Genomic DNA, 16,717 nt, shown 5'->3' with positions numbered 1-16,717 from the left:
TAGTCTTTATTCTGTTCATCTCATTAGTTCACTTTATTGAGTTTGTAAAATTTTGAATTTATGTTGATTTTTTCTTTCTATTATTGTGATTTTTTTGTAAGTCAATTTTTTAAATTGTCTTTGACAGTTTTTTTGTATTACTTTAATTGGCTCTGTTTATGATCACTTGCCATTCAAAAAAAAAAATCATTATCAATAGTTTGAAAAAATCATTAAATATTGAAATTTGGCGATCGTGTAATTGTAATTTCTAGACCTTCCAAGTGGTAAACACAAAAAAAAAGGAAAAGAGAGAAAATATTGCATAGAAAGGGCATAATCGTCAATCAAAATGCATAAAAACGTGGCTTTGCAATATAAATTGTGTACGTGTCGGCTCCATAATTTGATGGCGTAAAATTGCAACGTCATTAACATAGTCCCGAATAAAATTATTTAACTCATGAAAAATTTCACCTAGAAACTACCAAGCCTAAATTAAAAGCTTCCAATAAAACCAGATAATAAAAAATAAAAAAAATGAAAGATAGAAATATCTAAATGGAAGGGTATTTTTGTGTGGCTTCACTATCTCTCATATTTCTCTCTCCGGATTATCTCTTCACCTTCCTTGCTTCAAATCCATCGTTTATTGGTCCAATATCCAGCTCTTAACTGCGCACAAACCAAATTTAAAAGAAAGCGAAAAAAGGAAAAAAAAAAAAAAGCCGTAACGCTTTCTCGAATTCGAAACTCGAAGCCGAATGAGACAATCCTCGAATTTATTTTCTCTCAGCTCTGTTCCGCAAAAACTCTTTCTCTACCTCTGATGTGTTTGATGATTGAGTTGCTGTTTAATGCCTAGCTCGATTCAATGAGATTACTCTGCTGTTGCAAACATGGCCTCTGCTCCTTCCTTATCCGGTGCGTTTCAGTTTTTATTTTTTTTTTCTATTCTCTCCGATTTAACTATGTTTCTTGTTTGGCTACTGATAACGAATGTTGGAAAAATAGCGGAATTTCAGTTCTCCAGTGCTTATTTCCTTCACAAATTTCGACTTAGTTTTAATTTTAACCAGCCGAAAGAGTGAACAATTCATTTTATGCTTTATTTATTTATTCACTTATGTTTCTGCCTTTGTTTGGTTTTTGTTTCATTTGATTGCAGTTTCTGTTGAATGCGTGAATATATGCAAGTTAACGAAAGGGGAAGGAAGTGGAAGGTATGATTGTAGCGTGCTTTCGTGTGCTTGGAAAGCTCCAAGGGTCTTAACTGGATTCCTTGCCAGCACTGCCAATCCTTCTCATTCTTCTTCCTTTGCCTACGCCCGCTATGGAAGTAGAAATCGGATCAAATCTGTGAGTTTATTTTTATTTTTCCCTCTTTGTATATGTTAGATTCGTAGACTCTCAAAGTTTGATAAGATATGTTTTGCACTGCAGATGATGTTAGATTGAATTTATTGCCTATAATGTTTTTTAGTTGATTTGACTTATAATTGATGTTGTGGTTTGAGAATAGGAATTATGATTCTTGTAATTTTCCGTCCAATCTGATTGGAAACTGTTATTTAGGAAGGTTTGTTAGGTTGACAAATATGAAATGTTTTGTTGAGTTTGGATTGACTGTAAGTGGGTGTGTTTCTTCAGTGCTGGGAATCGTTCAAAAGTTCCTTGCTGGTGTATGAATTTAAAATTGGAGTGGGTTGAATTCAGGGATAACACATATCGAAAAAATTGTTAATATTAGGCCAATTAGGTGGAATATTCATCTTTTATTCAAATTATGTTGCTATATTTATGACTTTTGTACAAATCGCATGCATAGGTGATAATGTTAGTGCTGGTTCGTTCTTTTGTTTTCATCAGGCTCTTGATGGAGGAGGATGCTATTCAACAGATGTTTCCGAGTTTGTACTGCTCGGAAAACTCTTCAAGTCAAGCTTGCTTCATGTTGGTTGTAAAAGATGGCAGTTGCATTGTTCTTCATCTGTCTCTTCAGAGGGATCTGATGATGTTTCTCCTGAAAGGTTGTGGGAGGTACAATTGACTGTTTTTTAACCTAGTGTCTATAACAATATTGATTATTCCGCAAGCAAGGCTGTTACCATGATATGTACAAACTTATACTGATTATTGCTATAATTGCATTAGGATCTGAAGCCTACTATATCATACCTTTCACCTAAAGAGTTGGAATTGGTTTACAACGCTCTCAGGGTAAGGCCTTTGATTTGCAAAATATTGTTATCTTGCACTTTCTAAAAAAATATCTCTTTGATATTGTGGTAATACCTAAAAGTTGTTTTTTATTTGGTACAGCTAGCTTTTGAGGCACATGATGGCCAAAAGAGACGAAGTGGAGAGCCTTTTATCATTCATCCAGTTGAAGTTGCACGCATTCTTGGAGAACTTGTGAGTTGTTAGAAGTATGCTCTCATTGGAAACTGTTTTCTGCATTGTGATCTGAAGACTAACTTGACTAAATTATTATTCTAGGAATTGGATTGGGAGTCTATTGCAGCTGGATTGCTACATGACACTGTGGAAGATACAAATGTTGTTACATTTGAAAGAATAGAGGAGGAGTTTGGTCCTACGGTACGCCGCATTGTAGAAGGAGAGACTAAGGTTCTTTGTTTATACTTTAATGGATATTATTACTGCATTTGTCTGTTCTAGCTTGAATGTCATGTTAGACAAATCTCTCTAGTTTGCTTTGGCTTATTTTGGTTTCTTTTATCTTTTTTCCTGATCAGGTATCCAAGTTGGGAAAATTGAAGTATAAGAATGAAAATGATTCAGTAAAAGATGTGAAAGCTGATGACCTACGGCAGATGTTTCTAGCCATGACAGAGGAGGTGATGATTCTCTCTCTCTCTTAATGATGTTTTTATGGAAATTAATGTGTTAACCAAATGTTTCCTTCTTAGGTTCGTGTCATCATTGTTAAATTAGCTGACAGATTGCATAATATGCGCACTCTTTCACACATGCCTCCGCATAAACAGGTTGGTGGTATGAGTTTAACCTTACCTAGTAATAGACCATTTACTTATTCTGTTTAACATTATTGTTTCATTTCAGTCCAGCATTGCAATGGAGACATTGCAGGTCTTTGCTCCTCTAGCAAAGTTGTTGGGAATGTATCAAATCAAGGTACATCCTTATGCTTCTTTCGAAAATACAATTTCCATTTTATGCTCATGGATTCAACATAATTTTTGGTGTTTAAATGATGCTGACAAATCCAGACACTGTAAGCACAAATTTTCCATTCTTTGCTTTTAAAATTCTAAGTTTATTGATCTAGATTTGTTTCCCACTTTTAAACCTTCGCATTTAAACTCCTTAATTAACTTCTTATTTGAAATAGTTGATGTTAATTTTTAGGTGGAATTTATAATATTTTTATGTAATGCTAAGATTTATACAGTAAAACACAATGGCATTGTATTAATAAAGATCAAGCATTTAGTGCCTGTTTGGCCTGGTTTTTTACAGCTTATTTACCTCTTAAAAGCGGAAGTCAAGCCAAATAGGATTTTTGAAAATCTCTTAAAAAAAAATCATCTTTTTTTAAAGAACAAAAAAAAAAAAAAATAAGAGCTGAAAGAAAAGCTCCAAAGAGGAGCTTTCTTTTCTCTTTTTCTAAAAATACACCAGCTTTTCTTTAAATACCCTCTCTCTCAATCAATCTCCCTCTCCTCTCCCTCCCTTTGCAAATCACCTTTCTCTAGCGCAAAATCGCGATTTGCTTTTCTCTACCTCTCTCTACAAAGACTACTAAAAAAACAGAAGACTTAGCAATAGAATAACAAAATTCAGGGTTTTTTTGTTCTTACAAAATTAAGAGAAAAGAAGACCTAGAATTCAAAGCTGTATTCAGGTACTATTTAAAGGTTCTCTCTTTTCTTCACCAAAAAAACTAATATTATTAATACTATACAAATTTGAGAGTTGTTCTGTTTCTTTATGGATTTTTTTTTATTTTAACATTTGAAATCATATATAAACTCGAAACAGACTTGTTCTGCTTTGGTTTATTTGATGATTGAAGATGGTAGGAATACCCTTAATAATAATTTTAACCAAAATTAGAGCTTATATAATTTATTTTGCCAAACAGCATTAGCTTAATTTTAAAAGCTATTATTTTTTATAAGAGCTTCATAATAGCTTTTAAGCTAAAAAAAAGCTAGGACAAACAAGCACTTGGTTATCTCATTTTATATAAATATACTTTATAATTGTTTGCATTTAGGTTTCTTATTCTGTACCATCTAGTAAGATCTATGTATGCTGGTTATGTTGAACATGTATTATGGTGTGTCAAAGCTGCTGATATATGAAGAATTTGATTGCTCATTTGCATTTATTTTCCACAGTTCTATAAAGAGTGATGATAATATATTTCTGTCTTTTATCTTTGTTGTGTCTCAGCTGCTGATACATTACATCCTTTTGCTGGATAATAATCATGTTAACAAATAATCTGATTACTTTTTGCAGTCTGAACTTGAAAATTTATCCTTCATGTACACAAATCCTGAAGATTATGCCAAAGTGAAGAGAAGAGTTTCAGACCTCTATAAAGAACATGAAAAAGAGCTCGTGGAGGTAAACATTGTTCTATTTTACTCAACAGTAATTTAAGTAGAGCTATACAAATATTATCTATGTGATAATTGACATGGTAGTTCAATGTTGATAATCTACTTTATGAAAGTGTGAAGTATTGAGGTTCTTGAACTGATATATATCTGATTAGTTGTGATTTTTTTTTTTTTGGGTACTAGGCAGATAAAATTTTGATGAAAAAGATTGAGAATGATCAATTCCTGGACCTTATGACTCTTAAAACTGAAATTCATGCCGTGTGCAAGGAACCATACAGGTGAAGCCTTGAGTCATTTTTCTGCCCGTTTGTTCATTTCGATTCGGTTCTCTTCCTCATGATACTCATGGCTGGAAGTTTTGAGGATAATATCAAGCTGCGTTTTATGTCGACTATCTATGACTGAATAGGTTTATTAGAAGCAGAGAAGAACAAGATGCAAAATTTCAAGCTGTGCCTTCATATACATATATATATATGCCTTATGGGGATTACATACGAGTAATTGGGTGTGTCGTAGAAATAAGCTACCAATGGGTTTTAAGTTAGTTTTGTGGGGTGACCCAAAGGGGAGAGGAGATGCCATTTGACCCAAAGACAGTTAGATTTAGCAAGACATAAGATATCATTTGAATATCTATATTGAAAATGGTGTTTGAATTCCTGTGGCCTTCCTTACCACTTTATGATGGCTTTTGAAGGCTTGTTTGGCAGGCTTTTGAGTGATAGATTTCCTTATATGTAAGTTTTGTTTTGGATCACAGTATTTACAAATCTGTGCTCAAAGCTAAGGGTTCAATCAGTGAGGTTAACCAAATTGCCCAGGTATGTTCTGACGTTGCCTTGAACCCTCTTGACATCTAAAATGATACTTTTTTAATGGGTTAGTTTGGCTTATTGACACATTGATTCCTGTTGCTTGTAACCAGCTTCGTATGATCATAAAACCAAAGCCATCTGTTGGAGTTGGACCTTTGTGTAGTCCACAGACGGTGAATTTTTGTGCCAATGCAAACTACTTAGTTGTCTTAGAATGCATCTGTACTTATGTAAAAATTGTGTTTGCTCTGTGCAGATTTGCTACCATGTTCTTGGGTTGGTCCACGGTATCTGGACTCCTGTTCCTAGAGCTGTATGTATCCTTCTTTCTCCTCTTTTGGTTTGTCTTTTCAATATTAGATTATTGATATTTTTTTTATAAATATTGGTGTGCTTTTGAACAGATGAAGGACTACATAGCCACACCAAAGCCTAATGGCTATCAAAGTCTTCATACAACTGTAATTCCATTTTTGTATGAAAGCATGTTTCGCCTGGAAGTTCAGGTTCTTGAATTCTCAATGTTCCTTTCAGCCATTTCAGAAACAACTTTTTGCTGAGTTAAATTATTTGAATTGAAATTTTTAATGCCAGAATATCCTTAAGCTCTTTCCAAACAATTTTGAATCTTTTGATGAATATTCAAGTAATAAATTACTGACTCACATATGTTAATAATGTATTAAAAGATGAATGTGCGAGTGATGCTCATTGTAATTTAGTCTGATTTTTATAAATTTGCAACATATTTGATTAAATATTTTTGTCGATTTCTTGCAGATTAGAACTGAAGAGATGGATTTGATAGCTGAGAGGGGCATTGCTGCTCATTATAGTGGTAGAGTCTTTGTTACTGGCCTAGTTGGGCATGCGGTGCCAAATGGTAGAAGTTCAAGAGGGAAGACAGTTTGTCTTAACAATGCAAACATAGCACTCAGGGTATACATAGATTCCTTGATAAATTGTGATGAATCATCCTTGAAGGGATTCCTTGACACCTTTTAAATTCCCCTGACAAGATGGATAAAGCCCTTTCTTTTCTCCAGGTTGGTTGGCTCAATGCTATTAGAGAATGGCAAGAGGAGTTTGTTGGCAACATGAGTTCTAGAGAATTTGTTGATACCATAACCAGGGATCTCTTAGGTAGCCGTATCTTTGTCTTTACCCCAAGGGGAGAGGTAATATAATTCACATACCAAAACTTCTGCTTTATTTTTGCTAAAAAATTTTAAAAATCTGAGTGCTAGTGTTTTGATAAATTCTTTATGTGATGGACAGATTAAAAATTTGCCTAGAGGGGCTACTGTCATTGACTATGCCTACATGATACACACCGACATTGGAAACAAAATGGTGGGCGCAAAGGTATCTTGTATTTTCATGGCATTATTTTCCGATTACGTGTCAGCCTATAACAAAAGGCACAAGTTTAATGCTTGATCTTCTCATTGCAGGTCAATGGAAATCTTGTTTCTCCTATGCATGTACTTGCCAATGCAGAAGTTGTGGAGATTATCACCTATAATGTCAGTATATATTGGCTATTGTCCAATACTTTTCCATTTTGCTGAACTTATAATCAAACATGTTTCCTTCATCATGTTTAAATTGTGGGATAACCTGTATCTCCTATGCATTAAAAAAATATATGTAATATTTGCATTTCTTTTTCTTTGAAAAATCTGAAACTAGCAGTTAGGGCCACCAAATTCAGAGTATTGTTGCATGATTTAGGTCATTCGACCTATTATTGAAGAGATGTGTATTTTCTAGTTTGTCGGTTGTGACAGAATAGAAGAGACATAGTTTAATGGTTGAAGTACTTACAAAAATCTAGTTATTGCTGTTGGCTAATCTTATCTGTGTTCTCATTTTCTGTCTATTTTAAATTCACCAGGTTGCAGTATTGATTTATAGGTTATTTTTGCACAAGCAATAACCCTGTTCTTTTCATAGTTTACAACTTTGCCTCTTGTCCAGGCTCTCTCAAGCAAATCAGCTTTTCAAAGGCATAAGCAGTGGTTGCAACATGCTAAAACACATAGTGCCAGGCACAAAATTATGAAAGTAGGTTGAATTGCATGCAGTATGAATTATCTATATTTTTCTTTCATAATCGTCACTTCGCTGATTGTCTAAATAACTACTTATAATTAGTTCTTGAGGGAGCAAGCTGCCCTATCTGCTGCTGAAATAACAACAGATAGGGTAAATGACTTCATTGCTGACTCTGAAGAGGAGAGTGAATTGGAAGAGCCCTCACATATTTCCCGATGCAGCAAACCTCTATGGCAGAAGATCCTAAGGAATGTTGTGGACTTTTCATCCCCAGGGAGAAGTTGTGAAGATGCCTTGATGGCAAAAAATGGAAGTATTTGGGCCCCTAAGGTCAATGGGAAGCATAACAAACATATGCAGCAGGTGAGTTTGAAGGCCAATGGGGACTTGTTATCACTGGGCAATGGTGCTGCAAATATGATACCTGCAAACATTCCACCACACAAGGAGGTCTTGCCTGGTTTGGAATGTTGGCAAGCCAGTAAAATTGCTTCATGGCACAATCTTGAAGGACATTCTATCCAGTGGTTTTCTGTTGTCTGCATCGACCGCAGAGGTAAATCTTTTGGTAATTATGATAATGATTATTTTAAACTTGCTTTTGATAAGAGGTTTTCCATTATAAGTGGCATGTTGATGCTAGTGGCATACAAATACAAACAATTGGAGGAAGTAGGCTCTTATAGGATTGGCGGGAACTGGGAAAATTAGGTAGGGATCCCAGCAAACTACTCAATAACTGTCCTCTAATGCCGGAGGAACTGTGGATCATCCTACCAAGCTATTTCTATAAACGGTAGTCTTATAGCTGCCTCGTGGATATTCTAACCAGAGCATTTAGATTTAGGATGCCATCATTTTGCAGACTATTCACTTAAATCAAACTGTTTTCATTTTTTTTTCTGGCTAAATGTTTTAATTTGCTAATATGATTTTAGGAATAATGGCTGAGGTCACAACAGCATTGGCAGCGGTAGGCATCACCGTATGCTCCTGTGTGGTGAGTGATTTAAATTCATCTATCATATAGTTTACATCTGATTGTTAAGTCTTTGCTAGTTCCATAACATCTTTACTTGCTATTTTCAGGCTGAGATTGATAGAGGAAGGGGGATGGCTGTAATTTTATTTCATGTTGAAGCCGACCTTGAAATTTTGGTACTGTGTCAGATCTACTTTTAATTCAATTTTGTTTCTCCTCTTCCTTGTTTGCGTTTTTTTCTTTTGCACCTTGTGTCTGTATGTGCACATGTATGAGAGACAGAGAGAGAGAGTTTATACTTTTTAAATGTCATGAGATGAATTCCATACTGATACAAGGAACTGCACGGTTCTTTCTCAGGTTAATGCTTGTTCAAGGGTGGATCTAATACTGGGTGTTCTGGGATGGTCTATTGGTTGCAGCTGGCCAAGCTCAATACAAAATGACCAACTTCTTGAGTGCTAATTCAAAAATGGATCCAATAAATCCAACTAGTTGACCCAGCAGTTGCAAGCTTGGGTATGAAGTTTTGTCCCCCATAGAGCTTAAGACCTACTGTTCTATAGTAATTTTGCCTTTTTAGTCCATAGTCCTCATCTATTTGTTAGATGATCATAACCAAATAAACCAGGAGCGAAGTAAGCTGACTCTGGATCGGGGCACTGTATATAGAAGAAAAGAGATGGTTAGAGTTGAGTATACCCTTGTAAAGATACTTGTACTAAAGGATGAGTATACACTGGAAAACACTTAAACAAGTTTGTAACTGTTTCATATGAATAAACTATTCTCCCTCATCATTTTCATTTCTTAGATTTTTGTTTTGCTTCTTGACATCAGCTGATACTACAGCCCCTGGATAGTGAATTAGCTCAATCTGTAATTTGGGTGAACCAGTTGCATTGTAAATTACCGATTAATGCCGAAGCAGGTTGGATTGGCAGTAGGGGCAAGCCGACGGGATGGGATCTACTTTATATGTGGTGGTGTAATGGTAGTCGACGATGATTAATGAACCCGCACTTTCGTCAATGCCACTATTTCCTTCTGAGTCGTCACCTTTTTTATTCTTTTTTACCTCTGTTAAACTGTCACGTGACCTGGAGTGTAGTACATGTTACAATTTATGGGTATAAGTCTTGTAATCTCATTAGTATGTTGTAGCATTTTTATAAACTTTAACTTCGTGAAGGGCATATCGAATTTATTAAAATTCACAAATAATTCAGTTGAATGAAATGTACAGACTTCCGTTTACTTTTTCTGCCCTTGTTAGTGCTGATTCTTATTTCATGGGAAAAACAAAAGAAACATCGTTAAAGAGGTAATTAGGTTGGAGTAAGCAATTGGCAAGCAGAAGTAGCAGCAGTAGAACCAAACCTAACCAAACCCAAATCTTGCGCTTTGCTGTTGAATGTTCTTTTTGATCATTCTTCTCGACATGCTTCTGAGTTTCTTCCTTTGTACCGTTATTGCTGCCACTTGCGTCCAACATGTTAGCCGAGTAATGATACGCTTCTATCTTGGCTGTCGTGTCTGTCTCCTCCAATTTCTTTACAGATATTCGATGGCTAATAGTCATCTCTTTGGATTCAAGTGATAGTACCCCCATCATCTCTGCTGGCCAAATTGCCTCCATATTCGATTCTGAGGAAGAGCTCCCTGTTCCTTCTGTCGAAAATGATGATTGCAACGGTGAGTCTTCTTCTTCTTCTGTTGAAAATGATGATTCCATTGGTGAATATCCTTCTTCTTCTTCTTCTTCTGTTGAAAATGAAGATAGCATTGGTGAATATTCTTCGTCATCTTCATCTTCTGTTGAAAATGATGATTGCATGAGTGAATATTCTTCTTCTTCTTCTTCTTCCTCCTCTGCTAAAAATGATGATTGCATGACTGAACATTCTTCTTCTTCTTCTGTTGAAAATGATGATTGCATGAGTGAACATTCTTCTTCTTCTTCTTCCTCTGCTGAAAATGATGATTGCATGACTGAACATCCTTCTTCTTCTTCTTCTACTTCCTCTTCCTCCGCTGAAAATGATGATTGCGTGAGTGGATATTCTTCTTCTTCTTCTTCTTCTTCTTCCTCTTCCTCCGCTGAAAATGATGATTGCATGAGTGAATATTCTTCTTCTTCTTCCTCTTCCTCCTCCGCTGTAAATGATGATTGCATGAGTGAATATTCTTCTTCTTCCTCCTCTTCCTCCTCCGCTGAAAATGATTGCATGAGTGAATATTCTTCTTTTTCTTCTTCCTCTTTCTCCTCCGCTGTAAATGATGATTGCTTTGGTGAACATTTCTCTTCTTCTGTTGATGGCACTGATGACAACGATGATTGCAGTGTTGACTTTTCTTCAGCGGTCGGCTTTGCACCTGCATCGACCGCTTCACCTTCTATCTCTATTTCAATGGTTTCCATCACTGAAGAGTCGTCGGTGTCATTCTTGACCACGTTCATTGGTTTATGCAAGGAGGAGTGGTCAATCACTTGACGTGAAAGCTCTTCAATATCACCATAATCATCAGTCATTGCAATGCTTTCTTGCTCTGTATCAGAGATGAGAATCTCTTGGTGACCATTTATAGAATGAGATTCCTTTTGCTGGCAATGCATCGTATTCTCTTCCTGAATAAAACACGTAAGGATATGAAGAACGTAACAAGTTGCAGTATCTGAAATTCGTTAGCTTTGAGTCAGATTAAATGGGCTAAAGAACCCCAAAAAAAAAAAAAAATACAACTTCATATAGAAAAAGAGTTCCAAATGAGGCAAAAAAACATGAGGTTTTTTACCGAGGTCAAATTTTGGGTCGAGACCAATTCGCAAGTTTCAAATTGGGTGATACCAATCGTTGATGTTCCATGGTTTGTGCAACTGCAAATAATGATCCTCCAAATTAAACTATTTACTAAAAGAAACAGGCAAACAGAGTCTAATGATATCCCACGTGCAACTGTTTATTTCATCATAGAATCAAGGGTTGTGAAAGTAGAACTTGGTGGAACTATAGATCTCGGGCTCTAATTTTCCAAGAACATACCTTTAATTCCAGCCAATTCCAATACTAAAGGTCGAATTCTATCACATAAAAATACTAACCATGAATTTTGATGTAGAGTTGGAGAGGAATCCTGAAGGATAAAACGTAGCCCTTGGCTTCCATCTTCTTCTTCCCTGCCACAGTCGGTAACTGCTAAATCGTTGTGTCCTTGTTGCTATCTTTCCTACCTTTCTTGATCATAAAAGAAGCTACCGGCTTGCGATAGCCAAGGCTCCACTCAAGACAACCACCCCTTCTATACCGCTACCACCGGCAGCATTACCCATGCTTAGTTGAAATTTCCTTCTCCTCTGTCCACAACTCCTCTTGTGCTTCTCCATATGTTTTTCTTGACGAGTTTACTCGAAAATTTCTTGTGTTGCGTTCTTGTTCCGTCAGGTTGGCTTTAATCAAAGAAGGCAAAGGGATTCGATTCTTGAAGGGAGGAAGAAAAAGAGAAAGAAAGAAAGGGTGATGGTATGGACCTTGGAAGGAGTGAAGTACAAAATCGGAGCTTGAAGCGGACATTTCTTTGGGTAGATTTATGACTTGGCATTCAGCATCTTAATTTGCTTCGCACCCGTTCTCTCTACGATTCCGTTATTATTTCCACCTCCCAAGACGATACGAACCCAACCCAATGACGCAAATCTAGTCATTATCTCAAAAAAAAAAAAAAAAAAGCACACTGGTACATTAATGCTAGAGATTCATTTTTCTCAAGTGACACTTAATCCTAATCCTAGTTTTGGGGAAAATGGGTTACTTAGTACTTTTATAAAGCTCCATTGTATACTAGCAAAAAAAGGTCTAAGATAAGTACTATCCCTTCTATAATATGTTTTAATTTACGAAACTATAAGTAAAAAATATTAATTATAATCGAATAATTTTCATATATATCACATATTATATTCAAAGGTTTTCTTTTTTTTTTGAAAAACAAGAACCTTTCATTTAAGACAACAGCATCACATTCTAAACCCTTTCAAGGATAATAACCAAAATAATAGTCCGAATCAGAAGTAAGGATCCGCAAAGTCTTGTTAACCATAAACCCCTCATTTACTAATAAGCATAAGCTACCAAAACCATAAAAGAACACATATCTCCACCAAAATTAAACATGCACAGAACACAAGAGCATGTTATGTATTACACCATTCATTTGCCACCATGCTTGGCCTTTTTGTGAGATTCTAGGCCACCCTCAGAGCCGAATGACTTGTTACAAGATCCGCAAGAGAATTGGCCACCAGGCTTCGGACTCTCTGCAGAAGATTTCCCAGCTTGCTTTGATGGGTGAGGTGTTGCTGTGTGACCACCCTTCTTACCATCTGTCTTCGGAGGTGTTGCTGCAGATTTTGTCTTTTTTGCAGAAACAGGGGTAGCAGCTTCTGCAGGTCTCTTCTTGCTTGCCTCTACCTTGTTACGTGTCTCCTCATCCTTATCATCTGAGCTTTCATCCATAGACATCTCATCAGACTCATCTTCATCCTCAGTTTTCTTGTTATTGCTTGGTTCTACTATCTTCACAGCTTGTTTTACAGCATCAGGTTTCCCATCATTAGCCTCAGATGTTTTTACATCTGTCTTAGCTTTTCCATTTTCTGCAGCAGCCACAGGAAGCTCCTCATCCTCGCTACTTTCTTCGTCACTAGACATATCTAATCCATCATCACAAAAGTTTTGTAACCAAGGAAATAGACGCTTCCATTTTTCCAGTTGTGAGAGAGCTCAAACTCTTGGTCAAATACTAAATCAATAGATAATTAAGGGAAAATCTGGTGGGAAAGAGTTTCAACAACGAGTTTCTACCCATCAGCATTTTACATGGAGGGTGACAGATTCTGCTTTGTTCTTTGACTCGCCAAGCGTTGCCTGGGAAAGATGGATGACATGATTGGCACCAGGGTCTGCTTTAATAGGCTTTCCAGCCTTAACTTCAATACCTCAGAACACCATGGATGATGTTGATAGCGGGAGAGAGGGAATAAAGAGAGGCGCCAGGGCTTTGGGAGGAAGGAGAACTAGGGTTCCAGAAAGGGGAAGCCCGAGAGTATAAACGCTTTAAAGAGTGTTCAAAGTAAAAATTAAGTAATCAAATAATATAAAATTAAACTGAACTCACATACTTTACAAATAAATTAGTAGTAATATTTATTTGTTGTCAAATAATTGCGCAATACAGGTCTTTCCTAATACTACTTTCCATGGCTGCTTAGAGTTTGATGAAATTTTTGGTACATGGTATAATTATCAAAGAATTCGATTGCCGAAGCTATTTTCAGAAATTTAACACAATTACCAAAAAAGAAATTAAGTGGTGGAGGTTATAATTTTACGTGAGGTATGATCGTGTTAACAGCGACTAGTTGGATAAGTAAGGGGAAGTGATCGACCTGAATTTAAGTAACTTTGCTCCAACTCAAATATTTAGAAACAATTGTAGTAATTTTTACATTGTTCCCAACAAGTTAAGCAAATTGTCAAACCAAAAGCAGCAAAGTATTCAATTTGTTGTATATTGATATATAGAACCCCAACTCCCAAAAACAATTGACAAATACCGTTTAGTTAACATGCGATCTCAATTATTTCAATATCCATTGGGCGAGATTGATTTAGCGTCTTGCTGTGGAATGAAGAAGAAAGGTCCAACGGTGAACAACTTCATATTCCTGTCATGGAGGAGATGGTAAGAAGCAAGAGGAGCACCACTAATCCCTTGGTTGACATCAGTTGGAACGTTGCAAGCATCCGATGGGGAGAGTTCAAGGAAAGCCTTGCATTCTCTAAGCCTCCTACTATCTTTTAACCTCATAAGGAGACACTGTTGCAATGAAATAACCCTGGCATCTGTTTGCACTACAAGATGGAGAAAGACTCTGTTTCGTACCCATACTTACCACACCCTTGGCATGTTATCCTCGCCACAGCACCTACACCCATGAAAAAGAGATATGAACATATGCCAAACTTCTACGATATTCAGTTCTCTTGCCCCTTTCGCTGTATATATATAGTACCTAGTTAAATATAGTGTCATCCATTAATCTTAGGTTGTTAAACGTCATTTTAATTAATTTAATTTTAGCTTTGTAAAAAGAATTGGGGGTTGGGATGGAAATGACCTTCAAGCGGGGTTAATTGACTGCCTGATCTGCAATAAACAAGCCCTTGAATACCAATCATTGTGGAGAGAAGCTTTTCTTTTTCAAAATATGGCTTCTGAAGTTGGGGTTGGGTTTATATTCACCATCACCACCCAAAGCAACCGCCGGAAGTAACAAAGGAAGCATAAATAAAGTTGCGAAGAAGAAATTCTTAAGAGCCATGTTCGTGTCCTCTCTCAGAGAGAGTTGTTGAATTGAAAACTTGGTGGGGGTACAATGGCTTGGCCTTTTAAAGAGATGGTGCAATATATTGCTATGCATCGTGGCATAAATTATGGAGGTAGGAAAGACTTGGCTGCACGACGTAAAAGAGCAATCATTGGACCTGGATGCCAACCAGATAATCCCATGCCATGCATACATCTAATTATCCAACTGCAACGTGCAAAGCCGGCCAATAATTCGGTATACAAAATATGCTAATTTGGTTTCTTTTTTTCCCTGATTCATTAAGATATGATTCCTCCTCAAAATTTGATAGGGAAATTTGGATGCTTCTCCCCTTCTCGGCTTTTACATCATTCCGTTGACTTTATTGACCAATTAGTCTTAAACTCAGTAAGCCAATATATATATATATTTATTTTGGACGTCATAATTATTCAGCTTCCTTACATGCCTTCCTCGGACAATCCACTACATATCTTCACGAGTGAAACATGACTATGAGGTGAAAATCGTAATTATCAGATACTGAATTATTGAAATATATCATATCGATCTTTATTTAACTTTGTTAGTAATCTTAATCTCTTAAATTAATAATCTCAAATTGCATGGTATTCCTTTTCATAAACATTCATCTATTATTTAATAATCTTATAAATAGTTTCTAAGTAATCTTAATCAATAGTATTCAATAATCTTGTAAGATACAAACTTACTGAAATATTATATACTAATATTAGACACTTGGTAACATAAAGGTTACTCAAATATTTGATATTCAGTTATTGAAAAATAAGATAATTTTATAAATTTTTCAATAACTTAAATCTGAAAAATCATTAATCTCATAATACTAGATTACTTCCATAACTTTTATCTATTATTTAGCAAGATGTGTTTTGTGGGTAACTTTTATGAAAAACATGAACAAATATGATTATTGAAATTTTCAATACTTAGTTACATAAACTAATTATTACATATTTACGCAAACATCATATATTTTTTTAACTCAATCAATAATTAATTAGTATTAAGTATCATCGCATGGTCATGAGCAACAAAAGTTGCAGACCATTAAGAAAGCTGGAACCAAGTTCACGCAGACCGAACTTGCCCAGAAAAAAACCGCTATACAAAAGTCAGAAACACCCTATAGAAGACAATCCACCCCATTTAGCTTAACTCCACACTCCAACTGTGGAGTTTCACATGAACTGACAAGAAAAACAAAGCACCACAACAAAACAAGATATATTCCTTATAAGCAAGGTCATGAGCGCAAGCAATTCCATTCCTGAAACAGAAACAAAAAGAGTCAACTTCGCTTCTACTTCCTTATGCAACAACACTAACTAAATCAGAGATAAGCTACCAGAAGCATTCGGGAAACTCCCCTACTATCCCCGTTGCACCTATTCCTAATATATGAAGACTGCAGTTTTCTATATGGTCGTCTCGTCCCTTACAAAACCAACAGCCAAGCAACCGTAGCAAGTCACAAACAGCCCATAGTAGATCATTTTATCCATATAATCCAAACCACCAGAAATAAGACATCCCCCACTACCACCGAACTCACTAAGAACCAACTTATATTCCACATTGCATTCAACCCTTGTGCTATTGAAATATTATATATATATTTAGTGATATATCGTATATTAATATTAGATATTTAGATATAGGAAATACCTAACTCAATCCCAAAGTGTTCCTATTTTTTGAGAATTTTATTTGTTGGATATAAGATTAGGAGTGTAGTTGAGATAAAAAGCTGTACATTTGGCTTTCAATAAATTTATATGGTTTAGTTTCAAACTAGGAATGTGTTACAAGTCATAACAATTAATAATGAAAAACTCTTTAAGGC

The 16,717-nt window shown here is 35.9% G+C and overlaps 2 protein-coding genes and 2 pseudogenes across 3 annotated transcripts; 1 reads left to right on the top strand and 3 right to left on the bottom strand.

The window, feature by feature from the left end:
• The first annotated feature begins 561 nt into the window (after positions 1 to 561).
• On the top strand, positions 562 to 9,269 carry RSH1 (RELA/SPOT homolog 1). Its single transcript, XM_021424283.2, has 24 exons — positions 562 to 903; positions 1,148 to 1,338; positions 1,849 to 2,019; positions 2,134 to 2,199; positions 2,302 to 2,394; positions 2,479 to 2,610; positions 2,739 to 2,840; positions 2,913 to 2,990; positions 3,067 to 3,138; positions 4,492 to 4,599; positions 4,779 to 4,876; positions 5,362 to 5,422; positions 5,527 to 5,589; positions 5,673 to 5,729; positions 5,821 to 5,922; positions 6,197 to 6,355; positions 6,463 to 6,594; positions 6,695 to 6,781; positions 6,871 to 6,942; positions 7,397 to 7,483; positions 7,574 to 8,030; positions 8,413 to 8,474; positions 8,564 to 8,632; positions 8,817 to 9,269. The coding sequence occupies exons 1-24, from the start codon at positions 879 to 881 to the stop codon at positions 8,919 to 8,921; spliced, it is 2,649 nt and encodes an 882-aa protein (XP_021279958.1). The 5' UTR covers positions 562 to 878; the 3' UTR covers positions 8,922 to 9,269.
• A 131-nt stretch (positions 9,270 to 9,400) lies between these two features.
• On the bottom strand, positions 9,401 to 12,018 carry LOC110413465 (uncharacterized). Its single transcript, XM_021424284.2, is given in 5 exon segments — positions 9,401 to 11,085; positions 11,253 to 11,334; positions 11,560 to 11,659; positions 11,662 to 11,715; positions 11,718 to 12,018. Coding segments are annotated over 5 exon segments (1,704 nt in total). The 5' UTR covers positions 11,842 to 12,018; the 3' UTR covers positions 9,401 to 9,741.
• A 646-nt stretch (positions 12,019 to 12,664) lies between these two features.
• LOC110414323 (histone deacetylase HDT1 pseudogene) lies at positions 12,665 to 13,465 on the bottom strand (annotated as a pseudogene).
• Positions 13,466 to 14,007: 542 nt separating this feature from the next.
• On the bottom strand, positions 14,008 to 14,838 carry LOC110414391 (protein SEED AND ROOT HAIR PROTECTIVE PROTEIN pseudogene; annotated as a pseudogene). Its single transcript, XR_016351048.1, has 3 exons — positions 14,760 to 14,838; positions 14,635 to 14,712; positions 14,008 to 14,442 (listed from the first exon to the last, which is right to left on the bottom strand). The product of XR_016351048.1 is annotated as a protein SEED AND ROOT HAIR PROTECTIVE PROTEIN pseudogene (transcript).
• Between the last annotated feature and the right edge of the window lie 1,879 nt (positions 14,839 to 16,717).

This window comes from Theobroma umbraticum, unplaced genomic scaffold (assembly GCF_002168275.2).
Source record: "Theobroma umbraticum cultivar Fairchild unplaced genomic scaffold, ASM216827v3 scaffold_4.1, whole genome shotgun sequence".
In the NCBI taxonomy this organism is placed as follows: domain Eukaryota; kingdom Viridiplantae; phylum Streptophyta; class Magnoliopsida; order Malvales; family Malvaceae; genus Theobroma; species Theobroma umbraticum.
The sequence above is the reverse complement of the archived record's forward strand: the minus strand, read 5'-3'. Positions and strand labels throughout refer to the sequence as shown.

Bases quoted from the DNA above. Each gene is read 5' to 3' on its own strand.
- RSH1 (XM_021424283.2), top strand. From the start codon at position 879: ATGGCCTCTGCTCCTTCCTTATCCG. The intron at 6,595-6,694 runs GTAATATAATTC...TGTGATGGACAG, and splicing joins TCTTTACCCCAAGGGGAGAG to ATTAAAAATTTGCCTAGAGG. The intron at 8,475-8,563 runs GTGAGTGATTTA...TGCTATTTTCAG, and splicing joins TCACCGTATGCTCCTGTGTG to GCTGAGATTGATAGAGGAAG.